The sequence below is a fragment of the Ammospiza nelsoni genome, chromosome 13, assembly GCF_027579445.1.
Source record: "Ammospiza nelsoni isolate bAmmNel1 chromosome 13, bAmmNel1.pri, whole genome shotgun sequence".
Lineage (NCBI taxonomy): Eukaryota > Metazoa > Chordata > Aves > Passeriformes > Passerellidae > Ammospiza > Ammospiza nelsoni.
Window position 1 is genome coordinate 14,541,673 of NC_080645.1, and position 13,380 is coordinate 14,555,052.

General features: G+C 59.8%; 1 protein-coding gene across 2 annotated transcripts; it reads right to left on the bottom strand.

Moving 5' to 3' along the window:
* Positions 1-257: 257 nt before the first annotated feature.
* On the bottom strand, positions 258-13,169 carry ST3GAL2 (ST3 beta-galactoside alpha-2,3-sialyltransferase 2). Of its 2 annotated transcripts, none has more exons than XM_059481542.1 (8): positions 13,105-13,169; positions 5,040-5,308; positions 4,527-4,952; positions 4,219-4,412; positions 3,806-3,985; positions 3,579-3,624; positions 3,306-3,425; positions 258-3,049 (listed from the first exon to the last, which is right to left on the bottom strand). In XM_059481542.1, the coding sequence occupies exons 3-8, from the start codon at positions 4,857-4,859 to the stop codon at positions 2,876-2,878; spliced, it is 1,047 nt and encodes a 348-aa protein (XP_059337525.1). In that variant the 5' UTR covers positions 4,860-4,952; positions 5,040-5,308; positions 13,105-13,169; the 3' UTR covers positions 258-2,875. The 2 variants fall into 2 exon arrangements, with proteins under 2 accessions (XP_059337525.1, XP_059337524.1); XM_059481541.1 differs by lacking the exon at positions 13,105-13,169 and adding an exon at positions 5,480-5,658.
* Positions 13,170-13,380: the final 211 nt, after the last annotated feature.

Below are 13,380 nucleotides of genomic sequence, written 5' to 3' on the forward strand. Positions count from 1 at the left end.
CTGGAGGGGTTGTGCTGGGGCTCTGCTGCTGGGCACCCAGGCTGGCACAGGGCCAGGTCCTTCTCCTGCCCCAGTGAGGGGATGGTAACCACAGCTGGGGGCTGGTGCCTGGCCCAGGAGAGGAGGGGAGAGCAGAGCATCTTCATGGCCCAGCAACCCTCTCATTCCCTTTCCCTCCTCTCCTGACCCCACCAATGCCCAGGTTTGGGTGCAGGCAAAGGCACAGTAGACAGAGCTATCAGAAGAAAACCACCAAGTAGATTTGATGCATGATTTTTATTGACTTTAAAAAAACCAGTTGGTTTAAGACAGTTGTGTGCAGAAGTACCCATGTACACAGAGGCTACGGGCCAAGCTGCCTGCCTTGCTCCTAGCCCTAGCTCAGAGCACTGGTCTGTCCCTCTCCCAGTGGGGCAGGAGGTGCTCAGATCAGGTCCTGTGTGATGCAGACAACCTCTGCCAGATGTGCCAGCCCGGGCACCTCCTCCCTGCCTGCCCTGCCCGTAGCCTGTGCCTACAGCTCCTCTATGTACAGTACAGTGGTGCGCCGGCCGTGCAGCACGCGCCTGCCTGCAGCCGCCCTGCCAGGGAAACACGAGTGCTCGCCAGTCCTAGTGGGACAGCTTAAATAAAAAATAATTATATAATAATAATTAAAACAACAGAGAAAAGGGGAGCAGGGGAAGGAAGTTAGCAAAAAAAAATACTGTCAGGGCAGCCAGGAGCCACGAGCGCGCCTGACGCTGGGTGCCGGTGCTCTGCTGGAGGGTTTGGTACCTGGGTTTGGTACCCAGCATTGCCAGTCACCCTGTGATTGTCAGGCCTGGCCCTGCTCAGCTGCAACAGGAGCTGGTCCTGCCTCATCACACTGGATTTGGCCTTTCTAGACACCAGCGTGGTGGCCTGGATGTGTCCCTCTCTCCCAGCAGCGCTGCCCAGCTCAGATCCAGTGTGGTGCGAGGAAGGAAGTGGGCACAACTGCCAGGTACAGTGGGCACAATGCCAGGTACAGTGGGCACAACTGCCAGGTACATCGGCCACGTCCCCGCCACCAGCACGGGCACAGCCAGGCGCCACCCATGGGAGATGGTCAAGGCACTCATTGTTGCTCGTGGTTTTGTGGTTTTGAATTTTCTTCCCCGTAAAAAAAAAAAAAGCCACAAAACAAAAAATCAGCAAAAACCACCCAGGAAGGTGGAGGGCAGGGCTTGCAGTAGCCTGTGTGCTGTGGCTCAGGGCTGCCTGCACCAGGGTGGCTCCACTTCTACAGACCAAAATCCACCACAAAACTCAGGAGTTTAAATCCCTGTGGACAGAAAAGCTGAATTTCCCCCGCCCAGGGGCTACTGACTTGCCTGCTCCAGGTGACCAACCCACACCCTCATGTTTCACAATTGAAGAGAAACCTCAAAAAATAAAAGAAAACCCTGAAAAACAACCAAAGCAAAGTGGAGAAACAGGTAAGAGGCTGCTACAGAAAAGCCAGATATAAAAGGGTAAAAAAATCTCCAAGCCCAAAAAACCCTAGAGTGATTGTTCCTCAAATTAACTATTGCAACCAGCAAGGCAGTATGGGCAGAGCTTCCCCAGATGGGCACTGCCCCACAGCCCCTGCTCCACTCTCAGCACTGGCTGTGCAGGCAGAGGGCCCCTCTCTGGGGGACTTCTCCATGGTTGCCTTTTTCTTGAGCTTTTCAGCATCTCCTAAAAAAAAAACCACCTGATTGACCTAAAGAAAGTGGTTTTAATGACACCTCTGGGGAGGCAGTTTCCTTCAGCATCTCCCCATCCCATGTCATAGGCTGCCTGTCCAGCCCAGGAAGCCTTGGGGACCCTGAGGGCCCCAGCTGTACCAGACTGGTGTAAACCAAGCACCACCCTGACAAAGGGAGCAAAGACTTTGGGATTTCAGCTTCTCACCAGAGCTGTTTAGAGCAACACAAAAGCAAAAGCGCAGTTCACTCACCCACTAATCTCGGATCTGTTTCTTCCCAGCCTGAAAGCAAAGGAAATCCTGTCTCCTTGACCCTGCTGCATCCCACAACCCCTTGAGCATCCTGCAACTGCTCACAGAGCTCAGCAAGAGTGACCAGGCTGCTGCTCATATAAGTTTCTTAGCTGCCTCCTGTACAGTCATTCCTGAAATCTGTCCTACCCTTCCCCAGTCCTCAGGTAGAAGAGTAGGGATGCTGCACCCCAAAGCTGAGATTCGTCTTCATCTCCCTGCACAGCTGTGCCAGCAGTTGCCAGCCCACAGCAGAGTATCAGCAATGGTTGGCTTCCAGAAGCTTCTGACTCCCCACCATGGATCCGTGAGCTGGGCCCTGCCTCCGTGCCAGGAGCCTCCCCTGGAGGAACGACAGCATCGGGTGCACCAGGAGGGGTAAAAGAAAAACACCAAAATAAAGGAAAAAAGAAGCAGCTGGTTCCACTGGTGAGGCTGCGCAGCCGCCACGGCCCCCTCAGCCCCCTCGGCCTGGACGCGACGCTCGAGGGGCTCCCCAAAGTCACGCGGCTCTGGGGCGAGGGCGTTGTCTTCTTTTAAAAAGAGCAGCATTTGGTTTGACTGTAGAGAGATGCAAGGCGGCCACCCCTGCCGCCTGGTCAGTCGCTGATTGTGTTTATAAATCCTTTCTCAGCTGGGTTTCTTAATAATAATAATAATAATAATTAAAAAAAAGCAAAAAGTCTCCTTTAGCTCTGAACCTGATTGGCTGCTGGAGGCACCAAATGCCACCACGGTGGCTCTGTCAGCAATGTGGAACTGCGCTGCTTGCACAGGAACATCCGTGCTCCTTGCCTGAGGCCACCAGGGAGTCCCTCACCCTCTGCAGGCAGCAGGACCTGCTGGAGCAGGAAGCCAGAGACTCAGCCCTCAGTTTCCCCGGTAAACCTCAATCTTGCTGGTTTTGGCCAGCATGTCGATGATGTGTGCCTCGAAGTCAGCGTCGTGCACCCCGGTCTTCCGGAACTCCCCGGCGTAGCGGTTGTTCTCCCAGTAGTGGTGCCAGTTCCCCCGGCTGTCAGCACCGAACCCAAAGACGTTCACCTGCCGTAGCAAAGGAGGGAGTGAGCCAGAGCCCCCCACCAGGCTGGGACATGCTTGTCTCAGCAACCCCTGCACTGCCAGGGTGATTTTCAAAGGTGCCCATCCTCCTGCACAGCCTTCCCACCCCTCGAGGGTGTTCATCACCGTGGTGTCAGTTTGACCCAAAGAATCCACATCCTTCCTTAACCCTGCAAGGTTCAGGACCTCAGCAAACTCCCTTCCATGCCAGCCAGGAGCTGAAGGAGCCATCACCCACCTCATCGCAGACATGGAGGGCAAAGAAGAGCACCAGCATGCCAGTGGAGGGGTAGCGCCCGTGGTGTTCCGTCCAGCGGTCGTGGATGTACTTGAAGAAGGCAGGATTGTAGATCTGCACCTGGGAGGATAGGCCAGGGTGAGCACAGCAGCCCCAGCCATGCTCCCTTTGGCACCCTGTGAAGGAGCATTGGGAACTCTGGGGAATAATGAGGTGATAGGGGCCATGGCCATACAGGTGCTCCTGGCAGTGACAGGGATGAGCCCCACGTACCTTTTCTTTGTCCACACGCAGAAAAGGCTTCACAGGTGCGTATGTGCTGGGAAAAGAGTGGAGAGGCAGGTGAGCTCTTGGGGGTCCCATGCCCCCAGCTCCAGCCTGAGTTGCCAAGGGGGGCTCTTGGAGGGAGGAACAAATGAATCCCCATTACTCCCAGGGGAGCTGTCCTTGAGCTAGGTGAGCCACCAGCCTGGTGCTGCCAGTGCCCACTGGGTACTTACAACCTGATCTGGCCAGTGGAGAGGGCACTGGCGATCCAGAGCAGGTCCAGGGTTTTGAAGGGCACGAGCACAAAGCTGACATTGGCGGGCAGGTTCTTGGCACTCTCGGGATACATGAAGTGGTGTGTGGTCCGACCACCCACATCACCCTCAAAGCCCACCGTGGGGGCCTGGTTCATCCTGGGGAGAGAGCAGGGAGGATGACACCACTGTCCCAATGCCCCCCGCCTTGCAGATGACACGGGTGATCTCCATGAGAATGCTGAATGCTGCCAAGCAGCAGCTTCCCACCCAGGGGAGAGGGCAAGGCTGGACTCCCTCCCACTCCTCCCAGCACCCAGTGCCAGCATTACCCCATGTCCCTGTGCTGCCCGGGTGGGCAGGGCCCTGGCAGCGCTCCCTGGCCCCCTCACCGCATCACAAAGTCGTGCCCGTCGATTTCGGGGCCGTAGCCGGAGCCGCGCAGGTTGCCGGAGTTGCCAACCACAGCGCAGCGGCGGCAGCGGCGCGGGTCACGGGAGCGGTATGGATCCTCGCCCGGCACGATCTGGAAGAGCTTGCTCAGGACCTCGTGGGTGTTGTGGGACTTGAACTGGGGCTGCAGCATCTGCAAGGAGGGAAGGAGGGCAGGGGGCAATCAGCCAGCGCCCTCGCCTTGGTGGAGGAGAAATCTGTGCCCCCGTGCCAGAGCACGCTGTGGCACTCCCATCCCTGCGCTCACCATCCACCACCTCTGGACGTCGGGCGGTAGGTCCATGTTCTCCTTGGTCCACACTGGGGACACGGTGCCGTCATAGCGCCCATCAAACCAGTCAGTGGCTCCGGGCTCCTCGGCCGGGCAGCGGCGGCAGGAGCAGCCCCGGGGGTACGGCCCCCCTTTGCTGAGCCGCTGCATCCCGGCGTAGCCGGGCACCAGCTTCACCCGGTGGATGCCGCCCAGCCCGCCGGGGTCCAGGTAGGCGATGCTGTGGTGGGAGTAGGTGAAGAGGAGGGACATGACGAAGACGAGCAGGAAGGCGGTCGAGAGGAAGCAGAAGCGCAACGAGCACTTCATGGTCGTCGGGTGGCTGAGCCGGGGACGGCGCCCGCTCCGGCACAGGGCGCGGGCATAGGGCGCGGGAGGGCGTCAGCCGGCCAGCGGGGCTCCCTGCAGGAACGAGCGCTGTAACTCCCTGGGTGGCGGTGCGGGGAGGGGGTGCAGAGCCTCCCAGGACCCACCGCACCGGGCTCCTACCTGCTGGGCTGCAGCTTTCCATCCGCCTCGTCCGGCCGCGGCGAGGGCCCCCGGTGGCTCCGCGTGCCGGGCAGGGAGCATCTGCTGCGGGCTCCGGCACAGCTCGGCGCGCCGGCCTCAGCCGCGGCACCGCGCCCCGGCGGCTCCTCCAGGTCCCGGCCCCGGCTGGCGCTCGGCTGCCACGGTGCTCATCATGCCCGGGTTTAGCTGATCCGCTGGCACGCTGCCCTCAGCCGCTGGCTCGGGAACGCGGCCACCACCACACCGGCCTGGAGCGGGGAGAAGGGGACGGCGCGTCAAGGGGTGGCGACACAGACAGCAGAGAGGGGCTGCGCCGAGCAGGCGGAGGGTGCTGGGACTGAGGACTTTATTCCCCACTGAACGCCCCCAAATGCCTCCCAGCCCGCCCCAGGCACGGGGCTGCAGGGTACGAGCCATACCCGAAGGGGACAAGCCGGCGCAGGGAGCTGAGATGCCGGCATCGCTATCCTCGCCTGGGGAACTCGCAGCAACTCCCGGACTGTGCCCTCCCTGTCCCTGCCAGACAAAGGCTCAGCCATGAACTCGCCTCCGGAGCCGAACAAGCGGCTCCTTTCTGTAGGCTAAATTCTCCTTCTCCATCACGCCATAAGTAGCCCCTCCAAAACCCTCCTCGCCGGCTGCCGCCGCCGCCGGGAAAGAACCGGGGAGCAGCCGGGGAGCGGCCGCTTCGCAGCCTGACGGGCACCCCGGGCACGGACGCCGGCACTGTCCCTGTCCCCCCCGAGTGGCAGCGTCCCTTGGGGAAGGTCACTCGCTCGCTCGCTCGTGATCCTGGCGGGTAAAAATAGCCGGGGCAGAGGTGGTGGCGCCTGCGCCCGGGGAGGGCGGGAGGAGCGGCCAAGCCCCCCGAGCAGGGGGTGGGCAAAGCCAGACAGCACTCCTTGGCCAAGTCAAAAAAAAAAGGCTGAAAATCCCCTTTTAACCCAGTCACTGAGCTGGAGAAGGGTCCAGAATCCCAAGGGTTTGGAGACATGACCTCCCCTCCGGGCCTTTTTGGGGAGGGCGTGACCCCGCCCCGAGGCGAAACCCTGCAGAGGCATCACCTGCGCGGCTCAGCCCTGGCCCCAATTAAGCCAGTGCCGGGGCCGGCAGCAGTAATTAGGAGCTGGCAGGCACCACGACGCTTCTTCCCTAGGAAAAAGCATCTCCTGGAAAACGCTGGCTTGCTTTCCAGGAATAGACTGCTAAGCCCCCAAAAACCTCCTTGCTGTGATGGGAGGAGAACATGGACCCCAAAGGCTCCCCCAGCCCATTGCACTGCCAGGCACGGACACCTCCTGCCCAAACCAACAACCCCCTGTCAAATATTTATTCAAGTGGGGACAACTTTAAAAGAAAGAGCCAAAAACAGAAAGCACATCCCGGTTCAGGGGCTTTCCTGGGCTCTGGCAGGGAATTTTAACACGCCAACACGGCACACGCATGGCCAGCAGTGACTGCAATCACTTCCTTGGGCTGCTGCCAGCGGAGAAAGCAGGGTGGTTGTTAAACAGAGGGGTTTCACATTTAGGGAGTTTGGAATAAAGCCAATAAAAAGCTATAACACCCCCCGCCCCCCCAGATGCAAAACGCTGGAAAGATTCGTAGGTAAAAGGCAATTTTGGGGCTTTCTTCAGCTATAATATGGCAGGGCCACCAAGCAGGATGGGCTGGTCCCCTTCCCCTGCTCCCGCTGCTTACCATCCCACGGGGCTTTTTAAAGGCTAAAGGAAATGAGCTATCACGTGCTTGTGTTATTTTTGTTCCCGGTGAAAGGGGGAAAATCCCTTTCCGGCTCCCCAGCCCAGCCGGGTCCTGCCTGATGCATCCCAGCCCTGACACCATCTGGAGCACAGTTCGTGCGGCCCCCATCCTGGGGCCTCCTGGAGCTGCCCCCGACCGCAGAGGGGGAGGGAAACCCTCTCCAGCCCGGCTCATGTGCGGTAAAAGAAGCCTGAAATCCCAGCGGCTAGTTTGAGTCATCATTCTCCTAGCAGGAGCTGGCAGCTATTTCCATCTGCACTGGTCCTTACAGCCCCCAGCAGGGACAGGGCACCCACACACACAAACACACCCCAGCAATATCCATGCCCTCCCTGCCCAATCCTATCCAAGCTGCCTCCACAAACAAAACCCCACTTGCAGGAGCTTTTTGCACCAGATTTGGATGTTTCCTTCTTAAACTAATAAGGGATTTCAGGATTTCTTCTGTGGTGAGCATGCTTGGCAACTCACCGATGCCACTAAATACCCTTCCATTCCCAATTTCATCCCCAGGATCCTAAATTGCCTCCTGAGGACCATGTACTCATCAAACACAAGTTTCTTTTTGATTGCAGGAGATAATGAAGCGAGGCTATTAAAAGGTCCTGGCAAATTGCTCTGCTGCTTTTACAGGTGGATGGCTTTTTCCAATCATATAATCTTTCATTTCAGGATGAATGCTGGAGCGATGTGACCGACAGCCCCAGGGCCTGGAGGATGCCTGCCCCTTCCCTGTCAGACTAATCAGCATTGATACATCCCCACTTGGCATCTTCAGGTCTTGTTGGCTTTGCTTGATCATTTCTAAGATATCCTGGGGTTGTTGGCATGAATTTCTATGCCAGTAAATGGCAGAGTGGGCAAAGGAGGGAGCCATCACTGGGAGATGGGATGTCACAGTGTTTGGGGCAGGGAGAGAAGGGCAGTGGAGGAGCAGTGGCAGCACTGTCTGCACTGGCTGCTGCTCTTCCCAGGGATGAATGGTCTGAAAATTCTCCCAGGAGTCTTTGGGAAATGCCATCCTGTGTGACCAGGGGCTACTCATCCCATGGTCCCTGTGCAGAGACATCACTTCTGCCACCACCAAACCACTGACTGTGTGCTAGAGCAGTGCATGGCTCTTGCAAGTGGAGGAGGGGGAAGCACACAGGGCCCTTTGGACTGGACTGGCATCTCTGCCATGGGTGGAAAACCTGAGAATTAGGGTTGGGGTTATTTGGCATCTGAGTTCAGTCTTCTCCACCTCCTTCAATGCCAGACAGAAACAGCGAGCGCTGACCTGTCCTTGTTTCAGGCACGACTCCAGTGAGCAGGATTACTACAAAAAGTCATGAAACCATTCCAATTTCTTTCTGCCCATGGCCCAGGCAGTGCCAGAGGTTGCAGCCCCCAGGCAGAGTGTGAGGAGCTGTTTTCCCCCATGGGGCCGTCACCTCCTGTTAGCCGGGAACAGCGCGGGAAGCGCCGGGGGCGGCGCGGGCAGCGACCACAGCCTGTCCCTCTGCATCACTGGGCTTCCACAGCCACAGCAAGGCTTGGCAAGGAAAGTGCAGTTAATTAAGGAGGTCCTTTCCTGCTTCACCCATCTACAGGGATTATATTTTCCCCTTGAGTTTTTTTTCCTTCCTGGAAGCTGGATGGGAGAGGGAGCAGGGAGCAGACCTGGTGCTGGCACGAGGACGTTTCTCCCTGCCATGGGGTGATGCCATGAAGAACTGATGGCTGGCACCAGACAAGCATCAGGTATTAAGAGAAGCCAATTTCATGCATTAAGCCATCACCACATCCCAACAGCAAGGAGGACCTGGTAAGTAATTCTTCATCCTTTTAATTAATCATACTCCTATCAGCCAGCTCAATCAGCTAATGGAGCCAAGTTAATTTGGTTTCCCATGTTTTAAACCCAACTCGCACCCCTGGCTGCCAGGGGCAGCGATTCCAGCCTCTCCTTGTGTCTGGCCTCCAGAGGGGTTATTTCAGACTCATCCCTCAGCTCTGGGATAGGGCCAGGAAAAAGTGTGGAGGCCAAATCTCCAGCACCGAGCTGGGAGGGAGCCAGCCATTCTGAGGCCATTTCCTATGGGATTTAGGGACACAGGGGAGTGCCAGAAGTGGGAAAACAGAATTGAATGCTCCCACCCTTGCTGGTAGATGGGCCTGCAGGGACTGGTCCCACAGCATCTCAAACCCCTTGGCTCAACCACACTGTGACCCTCAGGGAACTGCAGCAGCCTGAGCACCCTGTGCTGCTCAGTGGGACAATGCTGGGTGGGCACTCTGCCCCCAAAACTCACACTGGCAGAAGCAGCCAAGGCAGATGCCCATCCCTGCACCTCACACTCCCATTGGGACTACCCAGCCTGTGTGGCTGATATCCCTGAGCATTCCCCAGTGCTATTTCCCTGACCCCCTGCCAGCCATTCTGAGTCTCCCCAGGGGAAACAAGGGACCCTGCACTCCAGGGGTGTTGATAAGCCCAAGGCCATGCTCACAGCACGGCCTTGTTATGCTCAGCTCCCTGTGCCAGGAGCAGCAGCTCCCTCCTTGAGGCAGGACAGGCAGGGAAGGGAGTGGAAATCTCCCCCTTGATCCTGAATGCCTGTGGAACTGAGAGGCAGAGACAGCCCAGCTGCTCTGCACCTCAAGCACTCCCCCAGAACCCCCAGTTTGCACCAACTCAAGTACCAGCAGCTCAGTACCACACAGCTGGGTACCACTGAACCCCGGGCCAAGCACCACCACACCAGGTGCCACCAAGCTGAGTCCCACTGAGCAGCCAGGTTTGGCCAACCAGCCCAGAACAGGGAGGCAGAGCCTGGGGCTTGCCACCCGCCACTGCCTGCTCCTCTCTCCCGTCTTTGCCCCAGCTCCCTGTGCAAAGCCATCTGCTCCCATGGGGAGCCAGCTCCCCACTGCTGGCCACATTTCCCCCTCACCCTCCCACAGCTGCAGCCTGGGGTCAGCAGGGTCTGTCTGTCCCCTTCCTGCCTGCCACAGCAGGGCTGCACCCCACAGACACCCCTGAACCAGCCTCCCTGCAGCCTCAGCTGCCTGTGAGGATGAGGCCGCACCGCAGGCAGCCACAACACCCCCAGGAGGGGCAGGGCCCCGCTCTCCTGTCACCACCAGCATCCGGAGCTGCCAGAGCACCCTGAGCCTCCCCCCGCCGGGAAGGAACCACTTCCCCTCCTCACTGCTGCTGTTTTTACCAGCCTGGACCCATTAGGTTCATGCCTGGTGCCTCACCAGGAAAGTATGTGCAGGAGGGCAGGACAGGCGGATGCTGCAGCAGGAGGCTGTGGCCCTGTGCCCGGGCAAGGCGAGCTGGGACACGGGGCCCTGCACCCTCCTGCCTTCCTCCCTGGGTCTCACCGGCGCCGAGGATCGGAGGTGGTGGAAAACCAAAGGTTCTCCTTTGGCTTTTGAGGGCTGGTTGATGGGTGCTGTACCCACAGCCGCCCTCTCTCCCCTGGGGAACGACCCAGGCTGAGAGCTGCAACCTCAGCACATGCTGCGGGTGGCCCATAAAACCACCCTGGTTTGCTCTGCCTGCAGGCAGCACTGAGAGGACACTGAACTCGTTAGGGAAATTGCACCTATGAGATTTCATTGCAAGGAAGTTACGAAAGGCTCCCCAGGCCGGAGGGCAACAATCCCAGCACAGCCCAGTTACAGCCAGGAGCTCCCATTAAATGTAAAATTAGAGCAGTTCCACTGGCGAGAGCCCCTGACTTCTCTCCACAAACTGGGGCTCTGCTCAGACACCTGGGGAGAAGGGGGGGCATTTGCAGCTTCCTAATTAGCCCAGTTACTGCTGCAGATCAAAAGTCCTTTGCTGGGGACACGGTTGCACCCGGAGCAAAGTGACTGCAGCTTGTTCTGGTTTCCCAAGAGCAACTGTTGAGGGTGTTATTGTAGAGCTCAAACACTGAACGATCCATCCCGTAAGGAAAAAAACTATACATCACACACACACACATACATACATATATATATATATATATATATATATATATATAATTTTTTATACACATTCACCACTCATCCATGTGCAGTTTCAGGGGTATCTTTGGGAACTTTGCCTTGGAGCTGAGACCCAAATCACCTGCACTTTCCAAAAGAAGCTTTTGGAAGATGCCAGTGGCAAAGAGCGACATGAAGCCAAGAGATAGCCCGGAGCCCAGGGCAGAGCCCAGCAGGGCAGGGAGAGGAGGTCCCAGCCTCTCCCATCGCGCCCCAGCCCCGCGGGGACAGGCGGGCTCTGATAAATCCTGGCTCATGAAGAAGCACTGAAGCCGGCCAAGCCACTGGAGAGCAATTAGCAGCTTGCAATCGTGCAAAAATGAAATGCAACGGGAAGAGATTAAAGCCATCGAGCTGCCGGGACCTCGGCGTGCCAAAGCGGGCGGCGTCCGGCGTGCCGAGAGCCCGCAGCAAAAGCACCGAGCCCATCGGAGCCTTTCCCCAAGAAGCGGCAGTTCGGGGCTTGTCTGGGCACGCAAAGCCGAGCGTTCCCGCAGCCTGCGGCAGCCGGGGCTCTCCGTGCCCGCTCTCCCCGCTGCCTCCGGCGCCGGCGAGGCGTGGGCGGCGAGCGGAGCGCGCCCCGCCGTTCCCAAGGACCGCCATGAGCTCCGCGCTAGAGAGGGAAGCGCTTTGGACAGGCAGATGCCGCACACAGCCAGCCGGCAGCGGGGCCGCTGTCGCTGCCAGATGGGGACAGACGGACGGGCAGACAGACGGGCAGACAGACGGGCACGCGCGCCCGGGGGGATGGCGGCGGGCAAGGCGCCCCCCAGCCCAACCCTCCCCTCCCCGCTGAGGCCGCGACTTCTGCTTCTGACAGAAGGGGAAGAAAAGGGAAGAAAGGGAAAAGCAAACCCAAAGCGCTGAGGAACTTCCCGTTGGCGCTCACCGCCTTGGCCACGGTGCGGCTGCTCAGGGAGAGCCTTTCCTGGCAAAAAGGAGAGACTTTTCCTAGGCAAAACTGCCTTCCCAGCTCAGAGCCCACGCGTCTTCCTGGAGGGAGGCTCAGCAAGTTTTTGGGGTTTGCTGTGATTTGGTTTCCCCCAGCCACGTTTTGTGATTGTTGGCAGCAGGCGGGGACGTGGCCCTTCCTCCAGCCTGAGCCTGCACGCTGTCCAAGTGCCATCCTCCCCCCAATAATTTCCTGCTGGCATGGGAAGCCCTCACTCTAGGGAAATATTTGGGAGCTTTGGAATAAGTGCTCAGACTCTGCAGCTGGAGCCTGAGCAAGCCTTGCCTTCCCCCTGCGCCAGCAGCGCTGAAGCCCCCGGAATATGTGGGGACCCCTTGAATCACCAGGCCCTGGAATACGGGCTCCGGTATCGATCCGCCTCTGGCAGCCGTGCTTCAGCCAGGGAAACACCCTGAAACAATGGGACAGCACACCGATGAGATCTCACAGCAGTGCCCGCCTCAGCGGCCCCACACACACAAAGAAGCAGGCAAAGGACATCCCCTGCTCGGTGACACAGTTTTCTACCCTGTCCCCAGGGACGTTCCGGCTGTTTGCGAAATCCTGGCTGCCACTACCCAGGCAATGGATGCCGTGTGTCACGCAGCCATGTGTCACACCGCTGCCGAGGGACCGTGCACACCGGCACTGCTGGGGACTGGGGCCACTCGCTGCCCGCCCTCCCACCCCCGTCCCCCGGCTCTGTCCCCAAGATCCCAGGGCACACGGCTGGAGAGGAGCAGCTCCACCAGCCCTGAGAGCCCTGCTAGGGCCAGCATCCTGCCCGGAGCGAGCACATCCTGCCCGGGCAGCGCCCTGGGGCTGCTCCCCGAGCTGCACACCGCGGCTGGGGCCAGCACACCTCCCCGGCGCCGCACCGCAGGGCCCGGGCCAGCATTCCGGACCGGCGGAACCTCCCGGGTCCGAACCCAATGCACTCCGGATTGCTGGATGCTCCCGGCAGCCAGCACCCAGCGCCGGGAGCAGCACCCAGGACCTGCACCCCGGATAGGGGACAGCACATCCTGCCAGGGCTGCTCAGCACCCACTGCTCCCCGGGGGATACTCCCAGCCCCGAGACCGGCACCCAGCCCCGGGACCAGCAACCGGGACCAGCACAGCGGGCACGAACCCGACGCACCCCGTGTGGGGGCTGCCCGAGGCCAGCTCCCAGCCCCGGGACCAGCCCGCAGGAGCGGGGCAGCTCCCGGGCGGGCTCCCCGCTGCCTCCCCGGGACCGGCATCTCGAGCCGAGCCGGGCCGTGCCCGCATCCCCCGCCCGGGGCCCGCTCTCCGCCGCCGTACCTGGCTCAGCTCCGGCATGGCCCCGCCGCCGGGCTCACCCGGGCCCCGCCGCCACCGCCCTCCGCGCCGTGCGGAGCCGTGCCGCGCCGTGCCGCGCGGGGCGGGGGGGAAGGGGGGGACGGACGGGCCCGGCAGGCTGGGAGATGTAGTCCTGGGCCTCCCGGCGGGCCTTGTGGGACTTGTAGGAGGCGAGCGGGGCCGCCTGCGCCCCCTCTCCCACCGGCATCTCAGGAATCCACCCCGGTGCCCAGCCCGGGACTCACCCCGGCACATCGG